Below are 16,445 nucleotides of genomic sequence, written 5' to 3'. Positions count from 1 at the left end.
CCAGGGTTTTTTTAGCCAGGTCCCACCCAGGAACAATCTGGACAATTAAATGAAAACAGCATATAATGTCTCTCCCTTAGAAGAGAAAAAGCCTCAGGGTAGTGGAAATCAACAGTGACTGAAGTGTGTTAGGTGGGGGTGAGAGCACAGCTCATGGCCTTTTTGTGCTGCACCTTTAGGGTCATGGAAATTGGTGGAAATGGCTGTAGTGAAAAATGTACAAGAACTGAGATCTCAGCACGTTCCTGCACACTGCTCTGAGGCTGCAGTCCCCTCATGGTGAAGAGATTTTCCAGCCTGAACATCTCAAGCCACAACTGGTGGCTGTTGCTCTTGGTTGCCTGTGTCCTCACCACCAGTAGATGGGTCCCAGGTGACAAGTGCAGTCTCAACTGAGTAAACTAACAGAGCTTTAAAGCACTTCTTGTCTCAGGTCAGAGGGTTTTCTATGGGAGATGTAGGATGATTTGGGCTGAAATGTGGTGGAACCATGTACTTACTGAGTCAGAGAAAGGGCTGTTGTGACTGCAGCTGGGACTGGAAGGAGCAAGGGAAAAACATGCTCCCAGAGGGAATACCTGAGTGGAAAAGGTTTTTTTGTTATGAACATGGTGTGCCATGGTTTATTGGATCTGGAAAGCCAACTGTGTCCTAGAAGTGTGGCCAGCAGGTCAAGGGAGGGGATTCTCCCCATTTACTCAGCTCTCATGACACTCCACCTGGAGTGCTGTGTCCAGTTTTGGAGCCCCCAACATAATAAGGACATGGAGCTTCTGGAGAAAGTCCAGAGGAGGCCATGAAGATGGAGCTCTGCAACTGAGACAGGCTGAGAGAGTTGGGGTTGTTCAGCCTGGAGAAGAGAAGGCTCTGGGGAGACCTCAGAGCACCTTCCAGTGCCTGAAGGGGCTCCAGAAAAGCTGGGGAGGGACCTGGGACAAGGGCTTGTAGTGAAAGGATGAGGGGGAGTGGATTAAAACTGGAGGAGGGTGAGATTTAGGTGAGACATTATGAAGAAATTCTTTAGTGTGAGGGTAGTGAGACACTGGCCCAGGTTGCCCAGGGAAGTTGTGAAAGATCCATGCCTGGAAGTGTTCAAGACCAGGTTGGATGGGGATCTGAGCAATCTCTGAGCAAACCGTTCTATGATTCTATTTATTTGAGAAGCTTTGCTGTCAAAATGGACAGAACTAGGTAGAAATAATTAAAGGCATTGCCAGGAATGGCTGAGGGTCACAGTTTGTTAGAGGACTAACATTTCACTGTCAGTTTTCTGTCGCCTTTTGCCTTGAAATATAAGAGCTAAGTTTGTGAAGAACAGCTCTTCATGGGATGGAAGGTTAAAAGGCACATAATCCTTTGGAATCTGAATGTCATCTCCCAAGGCAGAGCTGGAAATGAGAAAAACAGGTCCCCCAGGTGCTAAGGAACTGTGAGGAGTCATGGCTCTGGTCTCTTTCACCTAGCTGCTTTGGAGGCACTTTCATTCTACTCATTCTCTCTTACCGAAAAATACTTCCTGAGCCTTGAAAACCAAGGTGCTGGGATCAACCATGAGGGGCAGGTAGCCACGTTCCAGGAGGATGGCATCTCAGTTTGCATCCCTGGTGGTGGAAGCAACTTCCAGGAGCAACTGGAGATGTAAAGTGACTCTCTGTAGAAAGCGAGGGTGGCACTTGAAGCGAACCAGGGGGAAATAAAGAATGATGCCACTGAGAATGAACAGGACAATGTAGAGGATCTCAATTTGGGGTTGATCAATGATGGGGGCTAACACCAGGTACACAGCTGCCAGCAGCACGATTATAGGGATGAGAATTGGGACCTGCAAAAGAAGACATCAGAGTAAAGATTGATGCGCTGGGCCACTGTGGATCTGGACAACACTGACCTTTGTGCAGAAGGCTCTTTAGGTTGAACCCTGCTGGAGCCTTACTCTGAATTAATCCAGCCCACTCCCACTCCAAGGCTGAAAATCCCTGCCAGAGCTACAGCACTGCCACACACTCTAAGCCCTGGTTGTCCCTGCCCTCCTAGACCTGAAGATGCAAACTGCTGGTTTTCGTGCCAGGTCTGTTCTTGCTCTCCCTACTACCTTGCATCCACAACTGAGCTGCAGACAGAACACACAGCAAACATGCACAAATCACACAGCTGAACATGAACCTTTGGGCAAGAAGGGTTATTCATGTGTTGACAGACAGGTGGACAGGCAACCTCAGGGAGTATTGATAGAAGTTTGGTCATAAAGCACTTAAATTTGAAGTTACTCTCCCTCAAAGATGAGTGAATGCACAAGACAAAACATTTTCACAACAAGGTGAAAAGCTGAACATCCCAGCTGGGATTTCCCAGTTTTTACTTTTGTGCCTTTTGTCCAACACAAGGGCACTGATGCAGACCAAAGGAAATGTTGTTGATGGTTACCTGTGAGAGCATGGAGAAGACCTGTAGTGGGATGGCCCACTCTGCTCCCTCTGCACCGTGTTCATTGCTTTTGGCACAATGCTAATAAAAAGTATTGTTTTCAAACCAAGGGAAATCTTACCCTTAAATAGGAACCTGCAACACACATGCAGACTCTGCAGGACATCAGCCATGCATTGTCAGTTGATTGGAACCTTCAGACATGAGCTGGTTCAAGGTAAGGGAAGAGTCAGGCCATCAAGCCAAAGGCTGCAGCAGGCTGGCATCCTGGGGACTGACCTGCAGGGCTGCAGGAGTTTTATGGGGTGTATGAAACACTATTGCAGAAACTGAACTTCTTAATGCCCATTCAGCCAATAAACTGGGTGAATGGCCTCATCCAGCACCCTCATTTCAGGACAGAGCCACAGAAACCAGTGGCTGGAAGACTTGACAGAGCACTGCTCTTTTCCTTCATGCTAAGCCCCAGAGACACTCGGTGTGGCTTCACACAGCCCAGCAGTGCCAGCTTGTCATCTGTCTCCTGAGAATCCCCATGAAAACCAGCACGTTCATGCAGCTTTTCTCAGGGAAAAGTCACTGTTCTGCATTCACAGCCTTAGGAACCGGGTGTTCCTAGGATTTTTTCCTGAAAAAATATTTCCCTCAGTCACTGAGAAGGCAGTGCAGCTCAAGTCACTCATGGCTCTGGGGGGAAGAACAGGTAACTCCTGATGTCCTCCCACCTAACTGTTTTGTGGGGAGCAAACATGCCCCCCTGGCCACCTCCAAGGACCTGGGGCATTCTGGCTGAGCTTTCTGTCCTCAGCAAGGCCCTTACACCTGGGCTACCCTCTGAGAAGTGCAACTGAGCTCTGAGAGCACGAACAGGCAAATACATTGTGGATCAGAATAATCCTTCATTTTCCTCTTGAATTTCTAAGGAAAGGAAAGGAAAAGAGAGAATATGGTAGATATGTTCTCCACAGTGAGGGGGCAGTGCATTGCTAACTTATGAAGACAGAAAATTTAACCTTGACTTATGCCTGTATATTCACACTATCATGCCCCTCATTGACTTTGCTGAGACAAAATGTGAAATTAAAAAAGGAAGGAGAACCACAGTAAATCAGTTAAGCAACCAACCCCAGCACTCTCATAATTCTCTTTTAGTCATTTAGGCAACAAAGGAAAAGGGTTTGAGGGTTTTGTGTTATTACTTCACCTTGTAAGATCTTGGCAGTTCTGGTTTCTTGATTTTTAAATACAGCAGACCAGAAATAGTCATGCCATAGAAGAGCCATGCTATAAAACTGGAAGAAAAAATAGACAGTGAAATCACCCAGGAATGTCAGTCCTGCCTTCCAGACCCCAGATGTCCATATCTCCAATTAAAAAGGAGAATATTGATAGAAATGTAGTAGTTCTTCTACTCATTTCCCTTCCAGCACAAACGATGAGAACTTGAGAATTATCTGAATATTACAGATTCATTTTCATTTCAGGATGAATCACACTTAGTTAAGTAAACAGTGAAAGAAAAGATTCAGGTTCCTAAGCTCCTTCTTTTCTTTCTCCCCCTTCCTCCCTTCCCCAATATAGGTTAGAAAGCAACAGCCCAGGCTAAAAAAACCCACAACACCACAAAAAAAAACCACCACAAAAATTAGAAGAAATTACTTCTAAATGTCAAAAAGCAGGACCAAAAGGAGTGCAAACAGAAACACTACACAGACATACCTGAAAAAGTTCACGATACTGGTGAAGCTTCCTGATATCACCATGATTAAAGCCATAGCAGATGTAAACATCAGAGCAGGGGAGGGCGTGAGGCAGCGCACGTGAGCCATGGACAGGATGTCTGGCTGGAAGGCAAAGCAAAACCAGGTCCCATCAAATCTCCTACTTGGAGATCCTTACTCAGTCCTCTTCAGCTGCTGGTGGGAGCTCTGCCTGCAGCCCTTCATCACCAGAATGCATCATCCAAAAGAAGTTGGACTCCAAGGAGTGTAAACATGGAAACCCCCTCCCCTACACCCTCCAGGATATTTGTGTTGTGTCTCACTGGTTTCCCATCATATGTGCTCAGTGTAGGAAGGCAAGATAAGTTTCCTGATCCTCATCAGGACCTTGTGCATGGTTCCACTCCGTCACATCTCTCTGGGACTTGGCTTCTCTTGGGCTGACTGGAAAATGAGACCAGAACTACTCCTGCAACATTTATGGAACCAACCACAGAGCAAACCAGGATTTGTTCCAGAACATGGACAGAATTATTAGCCTCTATTGCTTGGTTCATTGGGAATGTTTACTGAGGAAGGGGGGGGGGGATTGTTTGGTTTCAGGGTTTTTTTGCTTGTTTCTTTGGTTTTTAGTGGGTTCTTTTTGTCTTTCCAATCAAAAACAACATTGGTGTAAGCATTCAGCTCTTAGTCTGGTGTGGTTGGATTCAGACCATCTGTGCACTGCTCAACACAGAGCTTGCCAGGAGTCAGCAGACACTGACCTCAGTAAGGGAAGTTGTGGAACCAATAGCCACCAAAACAGGTAACCACCAACCCAGTCATCTCCACCAACCTGGGCATTCATCTACACAAAAGATTCCCTCCTGTGTTCAAGGAGTGGAGCTGGTGCAGAGGTTTATCCTTCCCACCTGAGGGCAGAACTGCCAGCTGCTGTGCAGAAGAAGGACCAAAGAGCAGATAGGTCCATGAGGAACACAACATGCTTGCTCAAAGCAGAGGGCAAATGAAGTTCAGCTGAAGCTCTGAGAGGGAGAAAAAGTGTGGGTAGGTGTGGGGATGTGTGCCCATGAGTGTGGGGGTCTATACCAGCAGCTGGAGTGGGGCAGCAGCCTTGGCAGCTTGTATGCCCAGGTGCCAGGAACTGGTGAGACTGGGATCCAGGGGCAGCTGCTGGGCAGACCAGATCTGACCCCACCTAACAAAACCAATTACAAATCCCAGCTAGGATAGATGTAAGGCTGGGTGTCACCTCGTAATTGCTATGAAACTTGAAGAGCAGACACAGCCTACGCTGTATCTGAACTGGACCACCCCCTGGGAAGGCTGGAACACCCCTGAGACCAGCTTGCATGGTCAGTACTGCCTGGAAAGGCAGTTTGCCAGAGCTGGGCTTCCTTCCCAGTGCCTCACCACACACCAGCATGGCCAGGTTTCTCCTCCCCAGCAGGTGTATTTGCTAGGTCACCCCAGAGCCAGTGCCAGCTGCTCCCACACTGCTTATTTCAGTCTTTAATTTCAAAAGCTGTTCTCAAAAGCCAGGCTAGATGTAATCAAGCATCTTTCTGAAATGATGTGGCTGAAGGAGAAAGTCAGGAGATGACATGTGAGTTACATTTGAAAAAGATGGAGAAGACAGCTTTTGAGCAAGAAGCAAAACCACTGAAGAGCTGTCACTCTACCAGTGGAACACACACTGTGTTCTCCCCTCTGCTTTAGCAGAACAAGAAGGCAGAGCTGCTCCAAGCAAGCCAAACCCCCTGTTTTTTGGTCCTTACCATGTGGCCCTCCCTTGCAGCAACGTAGCACACGCGGCCCCCGCTGAAGAAGGTCCCATTTGATGACCCAAACGTGGACAGGGCCACTGACAGGGAGATGAGCCAGGCCCAACTGCCCAGCACCTTGTCCCTGAGGTGAGAAAGAGTTCACAGCTTCACGTCCAGCTCACAGGTGTACCAAACGCTCACCAGAGAAGCAGACAGGTTTCTTCCCTCCATTACTCTCACTGACACTATTTTCCAAAGCTTTCCTAATGATTTAAAGCCTTCTTCCAGTTCCCAGGATATTTAGTCACTGGTCATTTTCTCTTGTCCAGAAAAGGCAGCTTTTCTTCCTGTCAGGGGTACCTCCATCTACATCCATCTACATTGCAGTGGTGTACAAAGCTGGCACAAACCCCCCTTTTTTTTTTGTGCACAGATGCTGTGGTGTGAATCCTAGAGCTATTGCTGTTACAGCCAACAATATTAGCTTGGAAACTGCAGAAAAACTGTTCCCAGCAGACCTGAAGAATTATCTTGCATTAAAACCTCTTCCCCAACACGCATAAGGATTTAACCCGTTAATCCCACAGTCACATATTTGTGCTACTGTTTTTTAGCTACTCCACTCCTTTATTTTCCTAAGTTTAGTTCACAGAATCATAGAATCCCAGGGGTTGGAAGGGACCTCTGAAGATCAAGTCCAACCCCCCTGCTGCAGCAGGGCAGATCACACAGGAATGTGTCCAGATGCGTCTGGAAAGCTGGGGAGGGACCTTTTACCAGGGTTTGCAGTAAGATGACAAGGGGTAATGGATTAAAACTGGAAGAGGGGAGATTTAGGTGAGAAATTAGGAAAAAAAAATATTTAGTGTGAGGGTGGTGAGAGCCTGGCCCAGGCTGCCCAGGGAAGCTGTGGCTGCCCCATCCCTGGCAGTGTTGAAGGGCAGGTTGGATGGGGCTTGGAGCAGCCTGGGCTGGTGGGAGGTGTCCCTGCCCATGCAGGGGGGTTGGAATTAGATGATCTTTAAGGTCCCTTCCAACCCAAACCATTCTATGACTATGATTTCTTGCTCATGACCCACAGCCATTACTCTCTCCTCAGCCTGTGGCTCCCTACCTGTCCTCCAGGCTTTTGAACCCCCAACTTTCTGGTTGCTAGTTCAATATTTCTTTCTAAATTGCACTCTCGGGGTGAAAAGGTTAATCAGGCAGGAAAAGATGTGTTAAAAAGGACAATCACAAATAACTTGTTAATCAGGAATGATGGGAAAGAAAGCACAGAGAAATTTCATGACACTGCAGCTCAGTGAAGCTTTGTGACCTGTTCAAACAAAACACTAAACCTTTAACAGCTACTGCTCATAATGACAGGAACACATCTAGCAAGAGCTCAGTCAGATCTTCAAACTGGACATCTTGTGAAATGCACATAGAAGAAAAGCCTGACTTTTTAGGAAGAAGATAAGCAGCAACATCATCTCTGGATATATTGTGTCATCGATTCTGCTGGACAACTCATTTAGGGCTGTCATGGATTTTATGTCTCTGGAAATACTCAAAGACTGAATGTTCTGGTGTAGGATCATCTGGTTAGAAGCTGATGGTGCCTACATCTCTCACAAGAGTCCCTTCACTTCCTAAAATACTTGTCTTGCACAAAGTCTGTCTAATATCACCAAAAACTTCAGGTTGATAGACAGTACAAATAGCTTTTGTGCAACTCTGGAAAAGCACAAGCCAGCTTAAAGATCCAGTTAGAGAACTTCTCCTTTTCAAAGGTGTTGCAGAGATTGGTGTAATTTTCCATTTCCCCCAGAGATGGAGAAATTGAACCAAAAGACTCTGGTCTGGCCTAATTTCCAGCTGACAGATGAACAGGATTCACCCAGCTGGCTCCTGCCTCATTCCCAAACCACTGCCTCTGCATTAGTGAGTGGGACAGCACATTGTCCTCTCCACTTTTCAGGAAAAATCTAAAATGTGGAGCATCTCCCAGTCCCCAGGTCTGGATAGGCACCCTTGCTGCATCCTCACTGTCTGTGGGGAGATGCTCCTGGTGAGCACTTCATCCTCTTTATGGCCACTTTCCATGGAGAAAAACATGAGCTGGAGGGGACCTACAGTTCCCCAGTGGGAATGAATGGGGATTAAGGGGTGTGCTGCAGGGCACCCCATATTGGCAGCCTAAATGCACCTTGGAGTCCATGGGCTGGTCAGCCTTGGCTTCTTGTGGGGTGAGGCCACCCCCTGCCCTGGAGCTGCCAAGAAGGGGACTAGCAGCATGCTTCCTGGCCTGACCACTACAATGCTGTTATTCCCACTGGGAATAGCACCTAAACCTCCTGAAACTCAAGAGACAGCCCCACGTTTTGCAGGACTGCATTGGCTGTGTTGCCACAGGCAGAGCTCACCCCCAGGTGACGGCCACGGCTCCCGAGGACAGCAGCTCAGCTGGGGTCATGGCTGCAAAGTAGCTCAGGTTTACCAGCAAATACAGGCATGTAACCAAAGGAATGGCAATCATCACGGCTCTGGGAAGGGTCACCTGGAAAAGGGAAGACAAAGGGTTTGGGTGCAGCACATTTATGCCTGCACTGGGCTTGGTTTGCTTTGGTTTTGCCTTCACCCACGTCCCTCGTTCAAACTCCTTCACTCACTAAACTTTTCCACATGGTAAGATTTCCATCCAGATTCACATGGCAGATTTTACACCAGGCTCCCAAAGATGCCAGGCAAACACTAAGCTTGTACATTTCAAAAGCTTGTCTTTTGAAACCAAACAACCCAACAACGAACCCAAATCTTATTTAAAATTACTTTGGTTTAGAGCTGCCCCAGAAATCTGTTGCATACTTCTTGATTACTTTAATCCTGATTTTTTTCAGTGATGCCCAGTGACAGGACAAGGGGCAATGGGTGCAAACTGGAGCACAGGAGGTTCCATGTGAATCTCAGGAAGAACTTCTTTGCTGTGAGAGTGACAGAGCCCTGGGCCAGGCTGCCCAGAGAGGCTGGGGAGTCTCCTTCTCTGGAGACATTCCAACCCCCCTGGCCACGTTCCTGTGTGATGTGCTCTGGGTGACCCTGCCTGGCAGGGGGGTTGGACTGGATGGGCTTTCCAGGTCCCTTCCAACCCCTCGGATTCTGTGACTCTGTCATTTATCTGTTACTAATGTGTTATGTCTCCAGGCATGCTGCAGCATCCCATGAACATCCCAGCAGCAGGGATGAAGTATCAGGGAGTGCTGCATCACATTTAACAGCTCTAAAGGCTAAACCAAAGTTGGGCAGCACAAGAAAAATTTGCTGTGGGAAGGACTTACATTTTTTCTTTGCAGTGACAAGATGCTACCATGGAACTTCATGGACCATTTTAAGGCTCAATAAAATCAGCAAACACTGCCTTATGCAGCTGAAGAAAGAAGCAAGGAGTAGGGTGATCCTAGAACAGCTGTAGACTTCCAAAAATCTGAAATCTCAATTTTTGCATTCCTCATTCCCACTGCAGGACAGGACACATCAGTTCTTCACGTTGCTGCCCCCACCCTGCAAGGGTTGGAATGTCAGTCCTCATGGTCCCGTGGAAGAGAGTGTCACACGACCCTGGGACCTTGGCTGCCATTTAGATTAATATTTAACTGTGTACTTTAATCTCGTCTGCAAAACCTTGCATGCTGCACTGCTAGAAGGCACACTCTGCACACTCTGCACTCCAACAGCTCTTTCTAAAAAGGAGCTCTTTCCTGCTGTGGTGTCTCATCTGTGAGAGGAGGTACTGAGAGGGCTGAGGTGAGATTCAAGTGAGCTACTTCAGTGCTGGCAGCATGGGCAGAACAATGCCTGCAGTGCAGGCATTTAAAGAGGAGAGTCATCCAGTGAGACTTAGCTTGCTCTGAAGTTCCCCCTCCATGCAATGAGGAGAGAGAAGTGTGGGTTTGATACATCCATTATGGATCAAGTCTTTCAGGGAATACATAGTGTTAAGAAGCCTCCATGGATAACAGCAGTGAGGACTTTTCTGCACAAATCCAGGTGTCTACAGTGAGATCCCCTAAAACTTCATCCCCAGAGCTGCCTAACAGCTTTTTTTCCAGCCAGTGGAGTATTCTAGTACTTTCTTGTAGGTTTGGCTTAGACACTCATTTTTATCCTTTCTGGACACACCCACAGGTCTCTTGCCCCAGAAGACAGAACAAACCAGGGGGAAAGCTCCAAAATCTTTCCTCAGTGTTCCAATCCCTTGATTACCCCTCACAGATAGACTCAAACCTATCAGCAAGGGGATCAAGTAAAGTAAAACCCAGCTCACTCACTCACCTCAGGCTTTTTCAGTTCCTCAGTGACATAGTTCAGGTTGTTCCACCCATCATAGGACCACAGCCCCTGGTAAAAGGCCACTCCGACCGCCCCGATCCCCGCGCTCGTGTTTTGAAAAGCATGTTGGAAACTCTGAGTTTGTCCCTTGGCCAGCAGCACCAATCCACCCGCCACGATCAGCAGCAGTGCCAGGAGTTTGGCAGCTGTAAAGACGTTCATGACGGCCGTTGCCAGCCTGACGTGGAGGCAGTTGATGATGGCCAGAAGCAGGATGCAGGCGGCAGCCGCGCACTTGACGGCAACCGGCGGAGACGAGCACCCTGGGTAGAAGGGTGCAACGGCGTATTCAGCAAAGCTCAGGCAGACAGCTGCCAAACCAGCTGGCCTCACCAGGATGACAGAAGTGTAGGCAAAAAGGAAAGCAGGAAAAGAACCAAAAATCCTCAGGATGTAAATATATTCTCCTCCAGATTCTTTGATTATGGTTCCAAGCTCAGCGTATGACAAGGCTCCAAACACGGCCAGGAGACCACAGGCTGCCCAGATAAGCAGGCTGCTGGCAGGGCTGCCCATATGATGTAGCACCCACTCAGGGGACATAAAGATCCCCGAGCCTATCATGGTGCCTGCAATTAATGACACTCCACTAACCAGGCCTACCTCTTGCTTCAGTCTTAATTTTTCCTTCCCTCCGCTCAGCTCTGTGGGTGAAGGAGGTGCATCTGTTGTCTTCTTCTTCCTCATACTTAGGAGATGTTGTTGTTAGGAGAAGATATGGAATGAGGCTGAGGCACTTGAATAAGGACCATCTAAGGCTCTTAGGGTTAATAATTACAGAGGTCATGCTGAACACTCTCGAGGAATATAAACTCAGCTTCCGCATTTTGCTTTCTTTCATTACCCAACTTATCTGGATCCAATCCTGCCAAGGCTGATTATCTTTGCCTCTCACTGCAAGCAATAGCAATGGATGGCAATCAGGACCACTGCAGAACCACTCAGCACCTTACTGGAATATGTCCCTGCTTACCTCTCCTTTACAGAATCACAGAGTGCCAGGGGTTGGAAGGGACCTCTGGAGATCATCGAGTCCAAACCTCCCACCAGAGCAGGACCACCTAGGGCAGGTCACTTGGAAATACATCCAGATGGGTCTTAGAAGTCTCCAGAGAAGGGGACTCCACAACCTCTCTGGGAGGTTCCAGTGCTCTGTAACCATCACATTTTCATTCCCCATTAGAAAGGGATCAAACAAGCCTGTCACACAACATGCTTTAGCTTTGCTCAGTGAGGAACATTTCCAATGTCTTAATCAAATGCAAATAAACATTCTGTTAAAAACATTCCAGAGACCATTTTTCTGCACAACAGCAGGGGGCAATTCTGGCTTTTTCAACTTTTAGAAAGCCCAGGAGGAGGGAGGAGAGAGGAGTGAAAGGGCTTTTTTGCCAATGTACATGAGGGATGCACATTCTTAGCAGACCATGATCTTCAGAGGACTTGGTCACTGCTCATCTAGACACATTTCAGTGCACACCCAAGGGAAATGAGGGGCACAAGTTTTGGGTAGTGCCACTGACCCCTACTTAGAAAGCTAAAATTTCAGAGTTTGGGGACAGTTTTGCTATAAATCTGAATATTGCTACAGGTGATGAGGGCAGATTTTGCTAGCTGCAGTAAGTACAAAGAATTGAGCAGAAAGGAATGTCCATATGGATTCCTCTGAACTTCAACTAAACCCTGCTGATTGCAACTGTAAAGAAGGAGAATTACCATCCTTGGAGGTTTCTTGCAGACTTCTGTTGTGATAAGGTCCAGAAAACAGGAGGAAGCCCTTCATGGCAACCTTCAGGTCAAGCAGACCTTGAATCTTTCAAACTATCTATTCTTCTCAACTATTTGAGCTAAAAAAAAGCTTTAATATAAACAGAAAAGTATTTTTATTGTTTGGCTAAAAATACCTTTGCTTCTAAATCATTTAGATTTCTCTTTCTTTGCTTTTTTTTTTTAAATCTTACTGGCTTTATAGTTTTCTGCAAGAAGAGTCCAAGATAACTCTAGGACTCTTAGCAAAACTCCTGGGCAGAAAGAAAAACAGTGTATAAAAGTGACATAATTTCTCATGCTGAAGCAAATAAAGTAGCACAGATTTTAGCACTGGGCCTTTGATTTCTTCAAAGAAGCAAAAAAAAAAAGAGAACTCAAATCTCAGGTTTTTTTACAGTATAAATCTTATTAGAAGAAAGAAAGACAAAAGTTTGGGGGGGTTGTAAAGGATACTGGAAGCTATTCCTAATATCAATTCACCAGTATTCAGTAGGAAATGGATCCCAGCTGGATTTCTCCTAATTTCAAAGGAATTTATAAAAATTCACAGCTGATCAAGCTGTAGCATTAAAAAAACCAAAAGGTTACTTTGTCACCTCATTAAAAAAAAAGGTTTTTAAAGTCATCCTAACAAAGATGTTCCTTCCAAGAATAAACATATGCACCTTGTACTGCAGGGATGCAGGTTAAGGCATTTGAAGTTAATGGTCTGCCAAGTGCTTGAGAACTTGGAGGGAGGCATCTCAGTAATGCAGAGTATTTAGTTTTACTTCTACTAAGTGACAGTGCTCCTCTTGTTAGCTGGTTTATCTGCAACACATTCTTTTCAAAACTGCTAATCACAGTGTTAGGTAATCCTGGAATCCTTCAGAGGTCTAAAGGTCTGGGGTTTTTTTTGGCACTATAGACACTCTACTTCTGTGTGCATCCATAAATGTATTATGTACATCAATCCTAACTGAAAATGCATTCACAAAACATGGTTAAATCAATGCTAAAGGAAAAATGATATGACTGCAGGTAGTTAAGTATCCTTCCAGTGAGGTTACAGATGTATTTCCCTAACTGTTCTCCTGTTTTAATGGAGCAGCTTCTTTTCAGAAGCATAAATGCAAGGTTCTTGGAGGGCCTGGGAGGATCTTTTCAAATCTTTACAGTTCCTGCTCCTAAAAATGAAGAACTTTTAATCTGATATTGCAGAAAGAATCAGAATTTCTTCAAATTTGATCATGTCAAACAAAATTCTATAAGGCCACTCAGATAACAAGGATTAATTAACTGGTACATCCAGAACTTCAGTCATTTCCTGAAGGGAAGTCTATTTCCAATCCAGGGATCATTGTCACTCAGTTCTTACTGCTTCTACCTAAAGTAATAATGAGTCTAATTAATCATTATAAGAACTCGAGGCTATTCCTCTGGAAACTAAGATAGTCTGATTGCTTTGGTTAATTTTTTTTCCATTGACTTGTTCTTTTTTGACTGGTATCATCACTGAAGAGCAGCCACAAGATATTTCAGTCAAATGGATGATCACAATTATCATTTGTCAAAACTGGCTGTGTAAAAGGGCCTCTCACTGCTCCCCTTCAAAAGATGTGCATGACCACAAGTTAAAAGTACTGCTTTCTTATCATAGAATCATAGAAAGGTTTGGGTTGAAAGGGACCGCAAAGATCATCTAGTTCCAACCTCCCTGCATGGGCAGGGACACCTCCCACCAGCCCAGGTTGCTCCAAGCCCCATCCAACCTGCCCTTCAACACTGCCAGGGATGGGGCAGCCACAGCTTCCCTGGGCAACCTGTTCCAAATCCTCATCACCCTCCCCATCTTTCCTGGAGCCCCTTCAGGCACTGGAAGCTGCTCTAAGGTCTCCCTGGAGCCTTCTCTTCTCCAGGCTGAACACCCCAACTCTCCCAGCCTGGCTCCAGAGCAGAGCTGCTCCAGCCCTGGGATCATCTTTGTGGCCTCCTCTGGACTTGCTCTTCTTATTCAGAGTAGCAAAACTTTGCTGCTCAAGCTTTCACACAACAAATCCCCCACCTAAACAACTCTCACTTTCCATTTACCTTTGACATCTCAAAGGGTGGTTGCCATCTACTGGTCTCAGAGCAGCAAGGCAGCTCTGCCCAGTGAAACCTGGCTCAGTCTGGGTTTGATATTTTGCATTACTGATGAAATAGAAACCCTGCAATAAGTATTAGCTCTTCAATAATGCCATCTTCAATAGTGCCACTGCTATATTTTCTTTCACCTACTGAGGGAGTATTATACAAACTGCTTCCTTCATTCCTGCTTACATCCATATTTCCTGACTTTCTGCCTATATATATACACACATGGTATATATGTGTATATATACACAGCATTCCAAACCTGTCCTGTTTTCTTTTTCTCTTCCTAGCAGTGCTTTACATCAGCCTCAACAATTTCGTGGTGTTTATTTGTACTCTCAAGCACTCCTAAATTTTTTAATTAGTTTTTTTATTTCTTTCTTAGCCTTAGTTCAAGATCAGATTATCTTCTCCTATATGAAGTCTGTTTTGCAGAACCACTACCAAACGAATGCTATCATGTTAAATACCAGGTTACCAATAAATGTTTTCATTAAAACTTCCTCCCAAACCAGATGAAAAATAGAATTAAAACATGGCCATATTTTCAACTCTGAAATTTTGTTTGATCAGTGAAATGCACTCCTACATTTATGACACGTATAACAATACTTGCACTAACACTAAATAGTTTATTCTTTTTAAAGAATATTCTTTTATATAATAAAGTTTATTCTTTTTAAACTACTACCAGACATGCCTAGAGCTTAGCCTGTAACTTTGCATTCACTGGACTAGGTATCATTCTATAACCACAGAATTATAGAATTCCTTGGGTTGGAAGGGACCTATAAAGGTCATCTAGTCTAACCCCCCTACAATAAGCAGGGACATCTCAAAAAATAGTGTCTTCTCTACCCAAATGATCCAGAGCCTTTTTTCTTACTATTTGCTGAGGCAAAAGGAAGGGAGCATCAAGCTTTGGGCAGCATCGTGGAACAGAGAACCTGTGTGGGGGACTAGGAGAGACACCTGGAGAACTGCAGAGAGCAGGAAAAACAGGCAAACATGGCTTGCAGCAGCTGCTGCAAGTTTTTTGGGCTGCCTCTGCCTGTTTGCTTGCCCTGGGTGGGGCTGGGCAGGCTTATCCCTGCGTGGCACTGGCTCCTGGCAACACGTGTAGGGCAGATCACTCTTCCACTGCTCTTCCCCCACAGCAGGGTGGGATGTGCTTCAGCATGCAGTGAGGTCAGGCTGGGCCCCTACATGCCCAAAACACTTCATTTGTGTGTGGGTGTAGGCTGGACCATGGGCTCTAGGACATACTTGCAGCACTGGGAAGTTGATCCTCTGGAATAAGCTTAGTCAGGGACAAGGGAGCTCAGCCTGTCTGTGCCAGTTGCTGCCTAGCTTCTCAAAAAGCTAGGACAAGGGATTAATTTTAACACTCTGTTTAATGATAACCTCTCTGTCAAATATCAAGGAAAAAAAACTCCACATTTGCCTGGAAAATCACATAGGTTATGACACTCCTTCATATCTCTGGCTGGGTCTTTATAAAGTTGTAAGAAACATGTATTTTGCAGCAAATGCTTCATCGTGTACAATTTTACCAACAGAAAAAATTAATCATCTGGGGAAGATAGTGATGTGTTGAGATTGTAATTACTCCCATCTGTATGCTTTGGTAAAAGTTATAAATAGATATGAATATAAGGAAGGATGAAACGTGTTACACATCTTTTCTTGGCCTTCCAGGGGAAGTCTGTGTGGGAGATGAGAGCCAGGTTTTAATTCCATTTGGTAAATTTTCATTTGAAAAGAAAAGAATTGTGCTTAAAGGCTTGGAGAACTCTTTCTGGTCCCAGATCAGAGCTTCCTAATTGCCCTTGTCAGAGATGCAGCCAGCTGATAAATTCAGGACTGCTGAGGATGTCCAAAAATCACTCTGAAGTGGCACTGTTCTCTTCAATGCAAATTGGATGAATCAAGTTATCTCCTAATTCCTAGCTCTCAGCCAAAATGAGTGGAAAGGCACTCTTGTTTACACACCTAAACTTCCTGTTTTGCAGTCCTCTAAGAGGATGTATTGGGAGGGAAGAAGTTTTCCAGCTGAACTGGATTTCCGTCTGGAGCCAGCTCAAGCCAGTAGGCAAAGCAAGCTGTGAGGTGTGGTCTGGTGCCTGCTTTTCCTCTGCCAGGGAGCTGGGAATCGATTATTCCCATCTGAATAGCTAATCCCAGCTTCCCACTTGTCAGGCTCTTTGCCCCCAGCATTACAGGAACAGCAAAGGTAGAGCTGGGAGGGTGGTGGGTTCCTGCAGGAATGATGAAGTGC

The 16,445-nt window shown here is 45.8% G+C and overlaps 1 protein-coding gene across 1 annotated transcript; it reads right to left on the bottom strand.

Moving 5' to 3' along the window:
- Positions 1-1,588: 1,588 nt before the first annotated feature.
- Positions 1,589-10,969, bottom strand: LOC104392958 (b(0,+)-type amino acid transporter 1-like). The gene is made up of 6 exons (XM_010002403.1): positions 10,226-10,969; positions 8,320-8,453; positions 5,924-6,053; positions 4,144-4,268; positions 3,629-3,716; positions 1,589-1,822 (listed from the first exon to the last, which is right to left on the bottom strand). The coding sequence occupies exons 1-6, from the start codon at positions 10,967-10,969 to the stop codon at positions 1,589-1,591; spliced, it is 1,455 nt and encodes a 484-aa protein (XP_010000705.1).
- Positions 10,970-16,445: the final 5,476 nt, after the last annotated feature.

Source organism: Chaetura pelagica, unplaced genomic scaffold, assembly GCF_000747805.2.
Source record: "Chaetura pelagica isolate M959 unplaced genomic scaffold, ChaPel_1.0 scaffold46, whole genome shotgun sequence".
Taxonomy (NCBI): domain Eukaryota; kingdom Metazoa; phylum Chordata; class Aves; order Apodiformes; family Apodidae; genus Chaetura; species Chaetura pelagica.
This window is presented reverse-complemented; position numbering and strand designations above follow the sequence as displayed.